This window comes from Hemicordylus capensis, chromosome 4, assembly GCF_027244095.1.
Source record: "Hemicordylus capensis ecotype Gifberg chromosome 4, rHemCap1.1.pri, whole genome shotgun sequence".
Classification (NCBI taxonomy): Eukaryota; Metazoa; Chordata; class Lepidosauria; order Squamata; family Cordylidae; genus Hemicordylus; species Hemicordylus capensis.
In genome coordinates, this window is record NC_069660.1 from 309086975 (window position 1) to 309105715 (window position 18741).

An 18741-nucleotide genomic window follows, 5' to 3' on the forward strand; every position below is an offset into this window, starting at 1 on the left:
GGGGAACGGAACTGTGGGTCCATTGGACTGGCAGTTCAGCATTGCATGAACCGCGGCCTACGTCTCTCTTGCTTGAACATTGCTCTTGCATTTCCACTGCTTGCCAGTAGATGGCACTGGCTCTTGGTCTTTTTTCTAAATTCTTTTGTAAAGCAGTTTCCTCCCTCTTAGGCTGCTCAGTGGGATCTCTTGATCTCAAATGAAGTAATTATCATACTTAGTCATTACCCAGACTGCATATTCAGAGCTTCAGGAACAATCAGGCTCTGCCTTGCTTTTCTCCCTCCTCCCCTCACACCCCGCAAAGGGTGGGCAAGGGCTAGCCCTACCACCAACCAATCAGAATAGCTTAAAGGCACCTATTCTGACCAATAGCCAGCAAACAAGGCCAGCCCAGACATCTGGTTTCCCAGGGTCTTTCTAGGCAGGCTCACTTGGCAGTGTTTAATGACTGGCACATCCTCTGTGTAGTTATTTTACTAACAGGCAAACAAACAAGAAGCCCCCTTCCTTTCCTCTTATTTTGGGACTTTAAGTAAAGCCTCTTGCTAACTTGCTTATATCTCTCTCACACACACTTCTCTTGAGGGTGAAGGAGAGGGAGGGGGTCACAGCTTGCAAATAAAGCAAGGCATTTTAACTGAAACTACAAATGGATAATTTCAGATTTATCCTGTTTGAAATGTGTGTGTCATTAATGCAGAATATATATATATATATATATATATATATATATATATATATATATATATATATATGCACACACACACACACACTCATACACACACACAAAAAATTTCTGAAATTATTGCCTTCTCTTCATGGGCAACCTACTAGGCACAGTTTGGAGTCCAGTCTAGTCCAGTCCAGTCCAAAACAGTTAAGTAATCCTTATGCCAGTTTTTGTTTGCTGTTGGTGGGTTATTTTGTGTTTTACCGCATTTTCTTTTTTTGGTGAGTGTATTGAAAGTATTGGAAGACAAGGTCCTCAGCATAAGTTCTTTGGACAGGTTTGTGATTTAGATGTTTTAATTTTCAAATCTGATAAAGGATTATCTCAAGTAAATGCTACACAGAACTGCAGCCAATTCTATACAGTTTACTCCAAGTGAATAAACTTAATGAACTCATTGGGGCTTACTCCCAAGTAACTGCTGTGTGCATAGGACTGCAGCACACGGACATATCCCAGAAATGTTTATACTGTGAGAAAGGGAGAAATAATGCTTGCTTAAAAAACAGAAAAAGAGCCGGTCTCATGATCAGTGAGATCTGGTTTGGGGAGCTGAGCAGGGAGAGCGGGCTAAGCCCACTCTCCCCGCACACGAGCAGGGTGGGAGCCCTGGGTGGCCGGATCTGCTGCACACACGATTGCCGGCTCCATGACAGAGGCCGGGGGGGAGCCGGGGCCGATTGCAAGCACGCAGGGCATGCTGGCGAGACCCCCAGAGCCAGGAGGCAGCTTTTCGCCTCCCCTCCGGGGGTCTCCTCGTGAGTAGCCACGGTGCAGAGCCACAGCTACTCACGATTAAAAAAACTGGGTTTGCGGAGCGCTCGCTCTTGGTCTAGTCCTGCATGGGGTGAGGACTGAGATTGCAAGGATGGCGGGGAAACGGGGGCAATGCTGATAGGAGGAGGAATGGAGCTACTGAGAAGAAGAAGAGGCATGGGAACTTCAGAGAAAAATAGGGCATTGCTACTTTCTACACAGACACCCACCATGAACCACTCTGAGGGAGGATTCCTTTACTCTCAGCCAACCAAGGGGCAAATTTAGCACTAAACAGCCAGCTGCCAAGTGCTAGAATGATGAAGATTTTGGTTGAGACAAGTAAACAATGTTACAGATGCAGAAAACCATGGGCTGATTCTTTCTAACTTAGGACTGAACCTGCCTAATATTAACCTCGCCTATTGTTACCCTTGGAGCCGTTCCCTCTCCTCTACCCTCCCCCCCCCAACAACCCCAGCCCCAAGAGGCAGACGCCACCATTGCAGTATAAGAATTGATTGTGTTAATTCTACAAGACATTACTTACTGAACACTCTGTTCGCCATTAAATTTTTAAATAAATTATTCATAATGGGTTTTTAAAATAGTAAGAATGGATTCTGCCTCTAGAGTATAATCATCACCTGATTCTCCTTTGGATTTTGCAGCTAAAACCGAACGAGAATTAAAAGCCCAGGCAGCTGACCCTCACCACGAAGGGACAGCTCATAAGGTCTCCAAGAAAAGTGTTATGCTTACACTTGTATTTAAAGGTCAATGAAATGGAATAATCCATTTTGGACACTGCTCATTTACTTTGTATATGTACTTATATTTATTTATTTACATCTTTATATAACCCAAACTTACATCTCTGGGTGGTTTACAATAAAACACCACGAATTAAAACAATGTTGGATTCTATAAGCCTAATTAAATGGATCATAGGACAAATCAATCAAGAATTTTCACTTGAGGCACAAATGACCAGGCTCCAACTATCATACTTCAGACACATTATGCGAAAACTCAGCTCCCTTGAGAAATCCATAATGCTGGGGAAAGGGAAGAAGGGAAGGGAAGAAAAGAAGAGGACGACCAGCAACAAGGTGGATGGACCCAATTACAACAGCAATGAATGCACCACTGAGAGACCGAAAAGGCCAAGTTGAAGACAGATCATTCTGGAGGGAGTCTATGTGGTCATTAAGAGTCAACACCGACTTGACGGCACTTTATCAATTGATCAATCATTTAAAAACCTGGATGAATGTTTAAAAGCTGTTAAAGATGGGGAGGCTTTTATTTCAGCAGGGAGCACATTCTAAAGTCTTGGGGCAGCAATGAAGGCAGCCCATCCTTGAGTAGCCACCAGGCGAGCAGGGAGCAACTGCTGACGGACCTCCCCATAATGGAGAAGGCATTCTCTTAAATCCCACACAATCCCATGAGCTCAGAGCAGCTTAAAGCAAATATGCCGCCTGGCCACGGCTAGAGGAGCATTTGCCCAGATTTGCTTGGTGTGCCGGCTGCACCCTCAAAAAAGCAAGCATGGCATGGCAACACATGCTTTTGTTATATCACACGTGGATTGCTGCAACACACTCTTTGGGTGGTGCTTTTGAAGAGTGTTTGAAAACTGCAGCTGGTCCAGAAGGGTGTGGTTGAACTACTGAAGGGAGCTGGTAATTGGAACATGTATGTGACTCCCTTCCTAGCTGCTAGTCCATATTCAGGCTCCTTCTGAAGTGCTGGTCTTTAAAGCCCAACAAGGCCTGGGACTGGGATACCTGAAGGACTCCTTCTCCCAGAGGAAGCCTAATGAAGGTCTTCAATGGAATCCACCAGTCTCTACGTTAACTTATTGCTATTCTGCTCCTCCAGCACACTACTATTTGAGAAGACTGGTAGTAAACCCTCCACTATAGACAATAATACCACAAAAATGTAAAAACAGAGATAGCAAGAGAAAATGGCGAACAGTATCAGGTCTAAATCCGGAAACCTGAGGCACAGCTGGCTGGGATGTGGGAAAGGGCCTTTTCAGGAGCCGCACTGTTTATGAAATTTCCTCCCAAGCGAAACTCAACTTGCCCCTTCTTTGGCAGCCTTCCTTCCAAAGGCAGCGAAAACTGCTGTTTTAAAGCAAGTTTCTAAAAGAGTTATTCCCTCCTAACTATACTGTTTTTATTTGTATTCTCTGTCCTCTGTGTTTTTCATGTTAATACTGGACATTTAACTTATTATTCTTGTATGCTATTTTAGTTGCGAGCTACCTTCAGCACTCTTGTGGGAAGACAAGATATAAATTGCTTTATAGACAAATAGTGTTGAGCATGCCATCGTGTAGAAAGCCTCCGTGTCAATATGGGTTACTCCTAGCAGTTGTACGGAAGATTGCCATCATGTGAACAGTTTGCCACGTGGTGAGCTACTCTAGATGTTGAAGTTCCTAACCCATGTGCTAGCCCAAGCTGGCCAACCTGAGGTTCCTCAACTGCTATTAGACTACATATCCCATCATCCCCAGCAACAACAACAAACAGTAGCTGGGGATGATGGCAGTTGTAGTCCAACAACAGCTGGGAAGCCTCAGGTTGGCGACCCCGGGCTAGCCCTTTTGCACCCAACATGCTCACACAGGCTATAGGCATGCAAAAACTGAATGTGAAAGGGCTGAGATATAGATTTTTAAAGAAGCCAGACAAAAGAACATAAGAAACTGCCTTACACAGAGTCAGGCCATTGGTCCATCTACACTGACCAGTAGCAGCTCTCCAAGGTTGTGTCCCTCACCCCCGAGCTAAAGACCTGTGCAAAATGACCTATGAAAAGACCTATAGGGTCTTTCCCAGCCCTACCTGGAGATGCCAAAGAGCGACCCAGGGACTTTCTGCAAGCATGCAGATGTTCTTCCACTGAGCTACAGCCCCAACTCTTAAAGGGAACATCTTACAGTGCTCACATGTAGTCTCCCATCCAAATGCAGACCAAGGTGGACCCTGCTTAGCAAAGAGAACAATTCATGCTCACTATAATGAGACCAGCTCTCCTCTCCAAAACAGATGCTGTACCACTGAGCTATATCCCATCCCCTGGATGTGTTAACTGCTTTTTGCACACCCCAAGTCTTTACATTATAAACTGTCCCACAGTGGCAGCCAGGGGTGATTGAGAACATAGGAAGCTGTCTTTTACTGAGTCAGACCACTGGTGCATTTAGGTCAGCAACAGGCCTGCTCAACTTTGGTCCTCCTGCAGACGTTGGCCTACAGCTCCCATCATCCCTGGCTATTGGCCACTGTGGTTGGGAATTATGGGAGTTGTAGTCCAAAAACAGCTGGGGAGGGGGCAAAGTTGAGCAGGCCTGGGCAGCAGGTCTCCAAAGTTTCCGTTGGTGGTCCAACCCCACCTGAGATGCAAGAGACTGAACCTGGGACTTTCAACATGCAAAGCATGTATCATGCCAACGATCTATACTTGCAACTGGATTTATGAAATTGCTTAATGCATGCCTTCTTAAAGAAGGGGGAAGGGAATAGCACAACATGTGATGTCATATGCAATGTCAATACTTATAATTCGTGAAACAAACAAATCCTCTTGCAGACTCATGAAGCCATCAAAGCCTTCTACACCTTACAGAGAGACATTTAATCACTCTATTCGGAAGGTTTCATGAATTAGGCAGAAGTCTTTGCTGCTGTCATGAATTAGGCAGAAGCTCTGGTTGTTTCAAGATCCAAGTAAGTGTATAAATTTAACATAACACAGAACAGCAGTAATAACAGCTTGCATCCTTGCCAACCTCCGCGGGTACCTTCTCCACTTTTGTTTAGATTTGCCGGCGTCGTGAGAGGCCGGAGCGGAATGATGATGTCATCCACCTTAATCCCTTCCTCTGTATGCTTCTCGGAGACATGAGACAGCAGCTCCAACTGACTTGGGGAAAATAAGTTGCAGAGCTTGCACATGAAGATGGACCTGTTCCCTAGAAGATATAAAAGAAATTAAAATAGATTATGAAGAGAGAGGAACATAGGAAGCCAGACCTCTCATCCGTTCAGGTCAGACTTGTCTGCACTGACTGCACAGCGGCCCTCCAAGGTGTCAGGCAGGAGTCTTTCTCAGCTGAAGTGCAACTGAGCTGGGACTTCCTGCATACAAGTAAGAGATAGTAAGAGTCCATTGGAAAACTAAAGGCATTATTCACGTGGGACTTCAGAAAAGAAACTGAGTGAACCACTCAATACATTGCCCAATACTTTGTTTAAAACCCACAGGTGACTTCACAGTTCCAACAGAAGTTTGCAGGAGTATTGCTGCTGCTGCTACTTATATACCGCTTTTCAACAGAAGTTCTCAAAGCAGTCTACATCTCCAGCAAGCAATGTTGTTAAAACAACTCAGCTTGGCCAACACAGAAGGGAATCAATGGGCACTTTTTGCTGCATTAGTCCATGTTTGAGACCAAGAGTAGAGGAAACTACTGTTTCACTAGGGAAATAGTATGCCTCGATTCTGCAATCCATACATTGGATCAAAATCAGGTGACTTTCAAGTGATGACACAGTGTGACTGTCGCTTTGGAGAAACAAAATAAGAGTCCTTTAGCACTCAATCTGTGCATTTTGGTATGAAAGTTTAAACGGCTTTTTATTCTGCCCTATTTAGTCCCAGCTAGGGATCTGATACAAAGCAAGCTTACCGCTCCGAGCTACCAGCTTGGACAAACATGCACCTTATGTGTACAAAGAAGCAGGAGTCTAGAAAAAACTACACTTTGGTCTAGCAAACTGAGCTCATGGACAGACTACCTTAATTGCCAGCAACCTTCTTTGGAACATTTCAGGGAAGATGAAACCAGCTCAAACAAAGGCAATGTGGGGAGCTTAGAGTGGAAAAAAGGAGTCAAGATCCTAAATTCAGGCATCTCCTGCCGAAAGCAGAAATTGTGCAGATCTGGCTTGGCCTTTGCTTGTAACTCTCTCTCTCTCTCTCTCTCTCCTACCTGTAAAGTGAGGGCGATAATGAGCTGCTTCACAGGCTGAATGGAAACGGGGGACGGGGGGACTGCACAGTGTGTAAATAGTTACCAATTATGATAAAGGTTGCTGCTGGTCCCTGTAGCAGCTACACAAATATGCAATGGGTAATTGATAAATCAGTTGATAATTAGGGTGGGAATCAACAGGACAATAACTGAAACAGCCAATTAAGGACAAAGAATCAAACAAACAATATTCCACATTAAGCGTGCAAGGAATTGATGAGGAGGCAGTGGGCAATTAATTGGTAGGAAAGTCAACAGAGCAATTAATGAGACAATGAATTAAATATACAGAGAATCAAAGAGGCTGTTAATCAATTAAGTATGCAGGTACACTGAGAGCAAGTGAGCATGGGAACGGGGAAATATTCCGCTTGCTGCATGCAATCGTTTCTTCAAGGCCTAATTTACTATTCAGGCACTTTCTGACTTGACATAAAAGCATCTTGAAATTAAAAATAGCCAATCAATTGCATTTTTAAAAACGAAGTTCATCAGTTGCTCTTACCGTATGAGAACTCTCCCAGTCTTTACCCTTCTTAGGTCTCTTTCCCACAGCTGCTTCCAAGGGGTCTCAAAACTATCACCATTAAGGCTTATTTCACCAAGAACAATAAGGAATGATGCAGTGTTCCCTCTAAGGCGTGCACACACTCCTATGTTTTTTTGATGTCCGCACAGGTTGAATGAGGAAGGCCCCACTCTGCACGCACGTGCACACACACTGCTTTGATACTGCTGCCCAGAACAAAACTCATGCCGCAAACAGATGAAAAATATTAGAGAGAACACTGGACAGGAGGCCATGCCGCAGTCCACAACTTTGGAATATGAATACAATGGATATTTATATACCGCTTTCCAACAGGAGTTCCCAAAGTGGTTTACATAGATATACATAAATTTAATAAATGGCTCCCTGTCCCCAAAGGGCTCACAGTCTAAAAAAGAAACACAAGACAGACACCAGCAACAACCATGGTAGGGATGCTGTGCTGGGGATGGATAGGCCCAGTTGCTCGCCCCCTGCTCAATAAAGAGAATCGCCACTAGGTGATAGGAGGAAACGTTAGGCTGGCCGGCCTACTCTACAAACAGGCAAGATCTTAGTTTCTCAAACTGTGGCTCAGAAGGACTGGGCAGGGGGGTGGCAGCGGGTGGGGGGGGTTGGATATCAGACGACACACCTGCCAGGGCAGGTAGCAAGTGTTGGGACCTTCACCAATGCCTAGAGCAGCTGGGCAAGACGAAGCAGCTCCTCCTCATCTTATTTTCTCCCTCCCAGAAGCATGGGAGATGACTGCCTGCCTAGATGCAGCTCCTCCAACCTTCCAGCCATCAGATGCTCCAAGTGAGTAGCTCTGCTAGCCTCCCCCTTGGCATCAGTGCCAGCCGCAGGGGGCCCCATCCAGTCCCTCCCCGACCCTTGGCCATCGGATTAGGAGTCTAATGACACCGAAGATGGGACTGGGTTCAGGAACCACTCCAGGAAAGAACCTCTGACTCACCAGGGACTGCAAAAGGAGGCAGCTCTGGCCCCAGTCTGACTCAGAGGTCTCATTCCCAGGACCACCTGCAGTGTGGGAGGGCACCCCTCCACTACCAGCCCACATCCAATCATCAACAGGAGGCTCCTCAACCCTGCTAGTGCCAGCTAGTGGTGTGCACGGTGTTGGAAATTCTCTGTGGTGAGAGAATCCCTTTCTCATTATAGCAGAATGCACAGAGGCACAACACAGCAGAAATTTAGTTAGGCATGCGTGTATGCTGAGAGTAAAGTAACTTGGAGCCAATTCATAGTTTCCAATCAATATATAAGGCATTTATTAAGGAACTCCATTCTAGATAGGAAGTGAGGAGTTAGGATCTCTAATCTATCTACCTAGCTGGATGCACATGGATTCTGCATCTCTGCACACATGGTGCAGGGGAGAGGAGCTTGCATGTTGCAAGGTAGAAGGAACAGGAAGAGAAGAGGGAGAGAGGAAGTGCAAAGCAGGAAGGAAGGAAGTGTCCCTAAGAGTAGCAATCTACATTCCAAAGGGATAGTGTCAGAGCAGTGGAGAAGGGATGACCAATGTCTTGACCCTCTAGCCCTCTGACTAACTAGTCTGTCCTCCACTGTCTGAGACAAGAGACAGCGCAAACACCCTTTAACTTCCAACACATGGAACCGCGGAGGTGCGGTTCGTCGTCGGGGAGGGGTCCCCCTTTAAGGGTGGGGCAGGGTGCACTTACCCTTCCCGTTGCTTTCCCCCCACCAGCAATGAGACCCGCTGCACGTCATGCACGCAGTATGTGTGACGTGCACACACGACGTGTGGCGGGTGCACACATGTGGCGGGGGCACACAGCAGCAAACACACACACAGCCCATACTTCCACCAATTTCTGGCCAAGGATGGGGGAAGGAGTGGCAGGGAGGTACGCTGCCACCCCATTGATTTTGCAAATAACGGAGTGCTGGCAGGGGAAAAGTGGTGGGAGGGGTAAGTGCACCCTCCCCCGCCTTTAAAGGAGAACCTCCCCAGCGTCGAACCGGTGGAACCATCAGTTCCATGCACATCCCTAGTGCCAGTGCCTGCAGAACAAGGCATGGTCTTTTGAAGTCCAAACAGTTTGGGGGGAGGGGCTTGAGATACCGATCTTAATGCAGAACCCATTAAACTTGCAGCTGGCTCCAGACTATTGCTGGAGCAATGTTCCAAGCCCTCTGTCTCTTGTCTGCCTTGTATCCAGCACCAAGTGAGCTGACCATGGTCCTGACCTGAAACCTGCTGAGCTTGCTGGTAAGTCCCTATAGGCCCCATGCTAGAACAGGACACCCTGCTTTTATGGCCACTTGCAAATGATGAACACAAACATGTGCTCCCCTCGTCTCCTCTTTTACTACAAGCCTGACAATCCCCTGCTAGCTGATTTGAGTGAGTGAGCAACTCAGACTGGAGCCAGACAAAAGAGTAGTGTGCATGCATGGCGGAGGGGGGGGGTTGTGTGCTTACTTTCCCCTCCTCCCAATAAATTCTTCTCTACACAATCAGCTTGTATAGTGACCAGTCTCCCCTCCCTCTAAGAGTTAACAGGAAGTTAACCCTTGTCTTGATTGACAGGCTGGTGAACTCCAGGGCTCAACCAATCAGTACACCAAGTGGGTGGGACCTAGGGAGCTGTTGCTGGGAGTTCTGGGATGAAGAAAGGAAGTCTCTGCAGGAAGAGCAGAGGACATGCAACAATGGAGTTTTGTTGCTGCAGGATGACTGTAGATCCTGGGAGGACATGATTGCAGGAGGCTTGATTCTCATCAGGAGTCTGGTGAGTTCAAGGGAAGGAGCCAAGGCTTATGGCTTCAGGAAGTTTAGTCTAAGGAAGAGTTTCTTTAGTCAGATGTTACGTTGGAAACTTTTATTTCTTTGTGTGTGTACTTTGTATATCCTTGATACTGTTCTATTATTGTTTACCTGCAATGTCATCAAAATAAGAAACACTAGCCTACGCTCCACCCATCTAGGGCATTGCAAAAGACTCTGTAAACATCTAAGCATGCATAAATGCAACCTAAAACTGAAGCCTAAGACAGCCTATTTTTATAACTTATGAAGTATTTTTGAGTGTATCTAAAGGTAAAAGCCTCAGACATAAGCAGTCTGTAGTAACTGAATAAAAGGGCTCAGCAGCTATCAATTTTCTCATCACGTGTAGGCATACATGTGGAAGGGTTTTTTTTGTACTTGTCCAATAGCAAAATTAAGAGAGTTTTCCAAATCTCAGGGGAGTTCAGGCTCTGTCAATAAGGGGTGTGTGTGTGTGGCAGCATTTTAAAACTACTGAAAATTCAGAATAGTTTTATGAGAAGCTCACCCAGGCAGCTCAGCAGGGATGACGCGGCATTTTCTTTCCCTCACATGAGCTAGCTCTGAGACAAAGGCTTTAATCCGCTACAGCTATCAAAAAGAGATTGATTGTTACTGGATTGGAGTTGGGGTGGTGGGGGAGCAGAGAAAGTCTCAGAAAGGAAACTGAACTTCTGAATGGTATTTAGAGGTAGACTGCCTCCAAACATGGCAGTTCTATTTAGTTAGTTAAACTAGGTTTATCTGCAGTTCGCTGCCTTCAGGTGCTCTGTGTGTGTGTGTGTCTGTGTGTGTGTGTGTGTGTGTGTGTGTGTGTGTGAGAGAGAGAGATGGATTGATGACTAGAGCAATTCTTCAGCCTGGAATTCTTTTTTAGTGCTAGAGTCCCAATGCAAGGAACATGTGAAGTAATAATACAGACACTGGCCAGGATCCAGAATAAGTTAGTCATGACTAAGCTATGTTGAAAGTAATGGGACTCAAGCTAGCCATGTCACATTTATTTCAATAGTGCTCAGTAATGATTCACTTGGTATGGATCCCATCCGGTCCTTTTAATATGTTTACGCCAGAGTTGGCAGCCTGGAATCAGACTATGTAAAAAGGAGATAGGAAGGGGAGGGGGAAGTGCATTAACCCATGGCTTGTGCTGGCACATTCAGCCAGTGTGGAAAAATGTTTGAGTGCGAATCAAAAGGAATAAAATCTCTTTTAAAAGGTCCGCCGCCGCCGCCCCCCCCCACTCTGGGGATAAAGTACAGACAACGGCAGTGACTGAAAAAAGGTCAACTCATGAGGTAATCATCAGTCGGTCTTAACTTTGGTGCTCAATTTGTCCCAACACTGAAGGATTCACTGGCACAGTTACCAATTACTGTGCAAACCATCCACAAACTATCAGTTGCCTGACAAAACTTCTTCCCCCACCATACATAAACCACAATCTTATCAATCTGACTACAAGCTTTGATCAGTAGATTTAGATGACTAAAGTGTTAATTGCTCAATTGGGGGTGAATTTTAATTGGCAATAGCAAATTTTAATTGGAGGAGGGAGATAAAAAAAAGTAAAAATCCACTTTATTTGTTGAGAGTATTTTGATTCAGGGATGTTGTAAGAGGAAACAACAACAACAAAACCCTAATAAAATCCAGCAGTCGCTTTTGCATTAAAAGTTTGATCTTATACTTTCCACACTGCCAGTGCAATGGGGAATAAGCTCCTTGTATTTGTCATGGTGGGCGGCCGGCACCTACTGAGATGAAATAACAGCGAGTGGTAGGCTTCGTTCCATAATGATGCATTTGCACCTATCCTCTTAGAAAGAAGTTGTTGAATAGCAGCAACTTCGGCAGCTAAATACTTCATCTCAGTTCATGCACTGCACCAAAGCAGTGAGAAGAAGCATCCTCACTGAACTGGGAATGGAGGAGAGCTGGTCTTGTGGTACCAAGCATGCATTGTCCCCTTTGCTAAGCAGGGTCCATCCCGGTTTGCATTTGGTTGGGAGACTACATGTGAGCACTGCAAGATATTCCCCTCAGGGGATGGGACTGCTTTGGAAAGAGCACCTGCAATCCTGCATGCAGAAGGTTCCAAGTTCCTTCCTGGCAGCATCTCCAAGATAAGGCTGAGAGAGACTCCTGCCTGCAGCTTCGGAGAAGCTGCTGCCCGTCTGTGTAGATAATACTGAACTAGATAGACCAATGGTCTGACTCAGTATAAGACAGCTTCTTATGTTCCTAATGTGGACACTACAGGAGATCAGCAGTAAAATATTTAAGTTACTGCAGGAGTAAAAGATGGCTCTTTCAACAGGGCTGGATTATGACATGCTGAGGCCCTAAACTATGTCAAGCTTCAAAGGCTTGAAATATATTACAAATACATTACAAATATATACAAATACATTACATATATATATATATATATATATATATATATATATATATATATATATATATTTCTAACAAAAAGAACAAAGAAAATAGGAATAATGAAGCTTTATTTTCACTTGGCAAAGATGCAATGAAAAACTAATAATCTAACAGAAGCAGTTATCTTGCAATACACCTATTTGCATTAGAAATACCTTTAAATGAAAATACATAATGTAGAACCTGTCAATTTTATTTTTTCCCAAAGGTCCCTCATGATGTGAGGCCCTTTACTTAGCTTGTGCCTAAATCTGGCGCTGTCTTTGAGATTCAATCATACTTACAAAGACACTTGTAAATGGGGTTCTAGCATTCTATGAAATTTCCTTAAATGCAATTGATCAACTGCCTTTCACTCCACCAATCAACTGAAGTTGTTTAATTGGTTGACGAGCCCTGGTGATCAAACACACTCCTAGCAGATTAAGTGCTCAACTCAGACCTGAAAAGACAAGTTGGGTGTGAAAACAGCAACCTCTAGTGGCCATTTACAGCAGCTGAACGGTAAAACTCAAGGAAGGAGACTCAACAGGAACGTTACTTTTAAGAGAGGGAACCGACACAAAAGGGGAGAGTGGTTTTTGGCAAAAAATAAATTGGCAGTGTTGAACAGATGGAATCTGAGCAGTCGATGACTGACCAGGAGAGAGATCTTGGGATTCTGGTGGACAGCTGACGAAAGTGTTGACTTAAAGCACGGCAGCTGTGAAAAAGGCAAATTCTACACTACGGATCTTTAAGAAAGGGATTGAAAATAAAAATGCTAATATTATAGTGCCCATATACAAATCTATTGTGTGGCCACATTTGGAGTACATAGGAACATAGGAAACTGCCATATACTGAGTCAGACCATTGGTCTATCTAGCTCAGTATTGTCTACACAGACTGGCAGCGGCTTCTCCAAGGTTGCAGGCAGGAATCTCTCTCAGGCCTATCTTGCAGAAGCCAGGGAGGGAACTTGAAACCTTCTGCTCTTCCCAGAGTGGCCTCATCCCCTGAGGGGAATATCTTGCAGTGCTCACACTTCAAGTCTCCCATTCATATGCAACCAGGGCAGACCCTGCTTAGCTATGGGGACAAGTCATGCTTGCTACCACAAGAGCAGCTCTCCTCTGCGTACAGTTCTGTTCACCGTATCTTAAGAAGGACTTTGGATTACTGATATGTGTTCCTTGTCTGCATTTATTTATTTATTTATTTATTTTATTTGATTTGATTTGATTTGATTTATATACCGCCCTTCCAAAATGGCTCAGGGCGGTTTACAATTAAAACAAACTTATAAAACAATGAAAAGCTAAAACAAATTAAAAACAATAAAACAACAAAAATAAAAACAACTAACAATTTAAAAACATTTTAAAACAAAAATTAAACATTGTCCCCAGACCCCAGCTCAAGAAAACACATAGACTTAGTATGGAAGAAAAGGGCCACAACTTTGTTAACTATTACACAAGGCATGGCAGACTGGAACACCAGGTGATTAATCACCCTTAGAGAACAGTGAGGGCCAATAGAAGCAGGTCAGAACTCTGAAGTCCTACCCAGCACCCTACTGGGCGACACACCCTGGCTCGGGAATGGGCAGGTACACCCCACCCAATTCCTTCAAAGCCAACCCCCCCTTCTGTAAGAGAGGATCTGGATACTTCTAGGCATTCGTCCACCCCGGACCGCACAGCCCAAAGGTTGGAGAAGTCCTGAAGCAGGGTTCATGGCAATCATTCTCCCCGTGCCGCACAGGCTACAAAGGAGCGATTAACCAATCACCCCTTTTACATATCCAAGGGTGCTCACCGATGTTCTAACCCTCAAATTACCACCCCGCCCGCACTGTTCCTGCCATTGTGGCTGACCTAACTCTAACTACGCACCCAGGACACAGAACGGAATAGGCGAAAAAAAACCCAACAACCCCCAACATTTGAACTGTTGTTGTTTTTCCCCATTGCCAAGAAAAAGAATTCTTAGTGATTTGGTCAAACTTCAATGAAACTTAAGCCAAATATCCTGAAAGGGGGTGTTTTTCTTCTTCTCCTGCGTTGGTTGTATCTTATCATGTTTAGCTGTGTTAAGGGGTTTTCTTTTCTTCTTTTTATTTTAGTTATATTACCTATATTATCATCATCCTTGATGCGTCATATACGGTAACCTTATTGCAATAAAGAAAAAGGGGGGAAACATCTTTTTAAAAGACCTGGAGTACTGCGTACAATTCTGGTCTCCACATCTAAAAAATGACATTGTAGAACTGGAAAATGTACAGAAGAGGGCAACCAAGATGATCGGAGCCTGGAGCACCTTCCTTATAAGGCAACTCTACAACATCTGGGGCTTTTCACCTCAAGGAAAAAAGACGAATAAGGGAAGACATCCTAGAGATATTTAAAATTATGCAAGGTGTGGAGAGAGAGAAATTTTTCTCCCTCTCTCACAACACTAGAACCAGGGCTCATGCCACAAAACTGATTGCCAGAAAATTTAGGATGAAAAGGGGCACTTTTTCACACAGAAATTGAATTAATAATAATAATTATTAATAACAACAACAATAATAATAATAATATTCTCTGCCACGGGATGTGGTGATGGCTACCAGCTTGGAAGGGGTGGTGCCCCTTAAAAGGGGCATAAACAAATTTAAGGAGAAGGCATGTCTATCAGTGCCTAGAAGTCTAGCTGGCTATAGTCGGGCATGCCCTGGGCATCTCCTGCTTGTGGGCCACTGTGGGAAACAGGGATGCTGCACCAGAATGGCCTTGGGCCTTATCCAGCAAGGCTGTTCTTATGTTCATCTCCTCCTCCAGTAATGCTTTGGATTACATATTTTAAAATGATGTAAATTCACAAAGAAGCTTGAAAAGGCAGCAGGGATTACAACCAGCAGTTGCTAGAACCGCCTCTGAAGTCGATTAATCGACAGGTTACGAGCTAGTGAGTGGAGTCACACATGGCAGTAGCAGAGGTGCTCTTACCCCTGGACTTCTGGGCCAAAGTCCAGGGCTTCCACAGCCCTTGGGGGCCTCCAAATCCTCTTCAGTCTGTCCTGGATGATGTGGTCACCCGGCCGAGCATGATGATGCTTAATTTGCAGGGGGGGGTGCTGGGCGGCACCAAAGGCCTCTAGGTCCAGGCTCCAAAATTACCTAGGTGCACTTCTGGGCAGTAGGGTAGAAGGACCAGGCAAACATCCTGGAGAAAGCCACGCACAGGAAAGTTGTGACAAAAGGTAGATATAACAGAAGCACACGAGAGGAAATGTGGTGGAAACAGTTAAAAAAAACAACCCAGCAGCAGCATAGGAATCTGGTGTCTCATATCAGTAAAAAATTGAGCTATGAACCATCAAATCCCCAAAGAAATTCTTGCCTCTGTTGTGAAGTCACTAGAGGGCTGTATGTATGTATTTGATTTCTCCCTTCCAAAGATCGCTCAGGGCGGTTTACATTAAAACAAAACTCAAATCAATTAACTGTTAAAACCAAATAGTAGGCAGGGGGTTCTCTCTCTCTCTCAGCCCCCTAATCAGTGTTCCCAGATGTTGTTGACTACAACTCCCAGCATCCACATCTGCAACAGAATTGGCTTGGGGATTATGGGAGTTGTAGTCAACGTCCTCTGGAAACCCCCTCTTATTTAGAGGGAACACGGCCCCTAACCTGTCATATACACTAGTCTACTTCGTGCGTCTCTTGCAAGGGCTGCAAAACAATGCCTGTGAGCCACTTTGACCCCTTAAATGCAAATACGGGAGGAGGACGGGTGCTGAATCCCGTAGGGATAAGTAACCGCCTCATAGACACTTCCGGGTTCCAATCGGCCGCCGCCATTTGCGGGACATACACTCGAGCCCTAGACGCTGTCTGGGGCGGGGCGGCCGACCTGAGGCTCTCTAGCGGTTTGGGATTAGAACGCCCATCATCCCATACGGCTGCGCCAAGCCGCCCGCGCTCCAGCTCCCTCCGGCTGGCGTCTTAGCTGCCCCGCACATTCGGCGAGGAACCGGAAGTGTCGCTCTCTCCTTCCGCCGGCTCGGCCCCTTCTTCACAAGCCCCGCCTCCCGTCCTCCATCTTGACTCCCTCCGCGGCCCACAATGCCCCTTGGCCCTCGTCCCTTCGCCCTCCTACTCACCTGCTGCTGAGGGAACTTCCATAGCCGAATTGGGAGGCGGGGGGTGTTGTTGGGTGCGCAGATGGTCGGGGGAATGGGAACAATTTTTTGCTTCCTATTAAAAATTATAAAAAATACGGAGGTGGGGCGGGGAATAAGCAGTTTCGTCCTTTTGAAGAAAGAGCCCGTCCCCCCTTCTTCCGCTTCAAGATACCTCTGTGAGAGGCGAAGACCCTTTTTAAAAAACCGAATATACATATATATATATGTAGGAGAAAAAAATATTATTAAATGGCGGCGGATAGGCCAGCAGGCAACGGTTATGGCGAATCTGCGGCATCCGATATGGCGGCGGCTGCTTCGTCCTCCAGTGACGTCAGGGGAACGCGAGGAGGGAGGGGCACGTGGCACGCCTCTGGCAGGGCAGGTTCGCGCGAGCTGGCTCCGCCCCTTGACTGGAGCTTGTCTGCCCTGCTTCTGCGCCGGCGCAGAGCGAGGACCCACACCTATAAAAGGGCTGTCCTTCGCCGGCAGCATGGAGGTTGTAGTGGAATGAAGATGGTCGGCAGCGTGTGGATGCATGCCAAGGAACAGGCTTCATTGACAGAACGTTTCCATTTAATTCCCTTTTAAAAAAAAAAGCTTCTACCTACATTTCCCTCTGTTTCCTTCACTTTTCCCTCTCTTTTTAAAAAAAACTTTGTAAACACAGGAAGCTGCCATATACCGAGTCAGAGCATTGGTCCATCTAGCTCAGTATTGTCCACTCAGACTGGCAGCAGCTTATCCAAGGTTACAGGGAGGAGTCTTCTCAGCCCTGTCTAGGTGATGCTGCTGGGGAGGGAACCTGGAAAGCATGCAAATGCTCTTCCCAGAGCAGCCCCATCTCTTAGAGGGAATATCTTAGTGCTCCCATTCAAATACAAACCATGGTGTACCCAGCTTGGCAAAGGGGTCAACTGATGCTTGTCAGCTGTCTAATGGCACAGTGGAGAAAATGACTTGACTAGCAAGCCAGAGGTTGCTGGTTCCAATGCCCACTGGTATGTTCCCCAGGCTATGGGAAGCACACCTATATTGGGTAGGAGCTATATAGGAAGATGCTGAAAGGCATCATCTCATACTGTGTGGGAGGCAGCAATGGTAAGCCCCTCTTGTATTCTGCCAAAGACAACCACTGGGCTTTGTGGTCACCAGCAGTGTTCTCTCTAAGGTGTGTGCATGTGCCTGCACTCAAGTTTTTTTGATGTCTGCGCAGTTAATTTTAGATCCCACTCAGGTTGAATCAGGAAGGCCCCATTCTGAATGCATGTTTGCACACTCTGCCTTGATACTCCCACCCAGAACAAAACTCGTTCCGCACACAGATGAAAAAAAAATTAGAACACTGGTTGCCAGGAGTTGACACCAGCTTGACGGCACGGGCACACTTTACCACATGGTCAACTCACCATATAGAGAGATGATACAATAAGAACTAAGAAAATATTTTAGCGTAGGAACGACCAGCCCGAGGCACTGTGGCTGCTGTTGGACTACAACTCCCATCATCCCCCAGCTGCAAAAAATGCACATGGGGATGATGGGGCTGGTAGTCCACAGTGGCATAATGAGGTCAGGACAGCCTATGTTCAATATATGATCAGGTCCACCACCACCACCACCCCTTAACAATTTCATGATGCACATGTGTGCCTGCCACCATTTCCTGGCTGGCTTTTTCCATACTAGGCATGGTGTTTATCTTCTCTGCCGCCAGCACTGCAAGGGCAGTGGGGCAGAAGCCAGAGGCAGCTAAGGAGAAGGTGGTGGCAGTCTGTGTGGTCAAAAGCTGCTTCTGACTCCACAAGTCCGATGCTAAGTGGAAGTGGGTACCACCAGTGGGGAGGGGCGCGGTGTGGGACGGAGGCGGATAAGAGGCCCACGGCGGCACAGCCCAGCGTTCTTGGAGGGCCCATGTTCACAAAACACGGTACAATACCACTAGCTCTGCCCTCTGGTAGTCCCAACAATGGCTGGAGAGCCTCAGCTTGGCCACCCCTGCTTTAAACTAGAGCAACTCGGTGGGAAAATAAGGGTGAAATTTTACACATTCGCACTTAGAAAAAAGACTGCATGCCTCTCTGAGCTCATGAGGTGCGGCAAGATGTACATCAAATAAATAAATTGCTACTTGAGGGAAAGCCCCATTGGGACGGGAGCAGAACGGAGCTGATTTCTAAGCAAAAGTCTGTAATATCATTTAATTATCATATTTTTATACCGCCCAATATGTATATCTCTAGTCAGTGTA

At 45.9% G+C, this 18741-nt stretch overlaps 1 protein-coding gene across 7 annotated transcripts in view; it reads right to left on the reverse strand.

Moving 5' to 3' along the window:
- ZFAT (zinc finger and AT-hook domain containing) overlaps nt 1-16839 on the reverse strand; it is a 133551-nt gene extending 116712 nt beyond the window's left edge. For 3 of the 7 annotated variants that reach the window (XM_053248968.1, XM_053248962.1, XM_053248961.1), the window contains exons 1-2: nt 16470-16839; nt 5301-5483 (exon numbers count right to left, since the gene is read on the reverse strand). In XM_053248968.1, the coding sequence (XP_053104943.1) occupies nt 5301-5483; nt 16470-16491 (205 nt within the window). In that variant the 5' untranslated portion in view covers nt 16492-16839. Of the gene's footprint in view, nt 1-5300; nt 5484-7050; nt 7073-12615; nt 12643-16219; nt 16303-16469 lie in introns of those variants that run through there. The other 4 variants (XM_053248964.1, XM_053248965.1, XM_053248966.1 and 1 more) reach the window with 4 other exon arrangements.
- Between the last annotated feature and the right edge of the window lie 1902 nt (nt 16840-18741).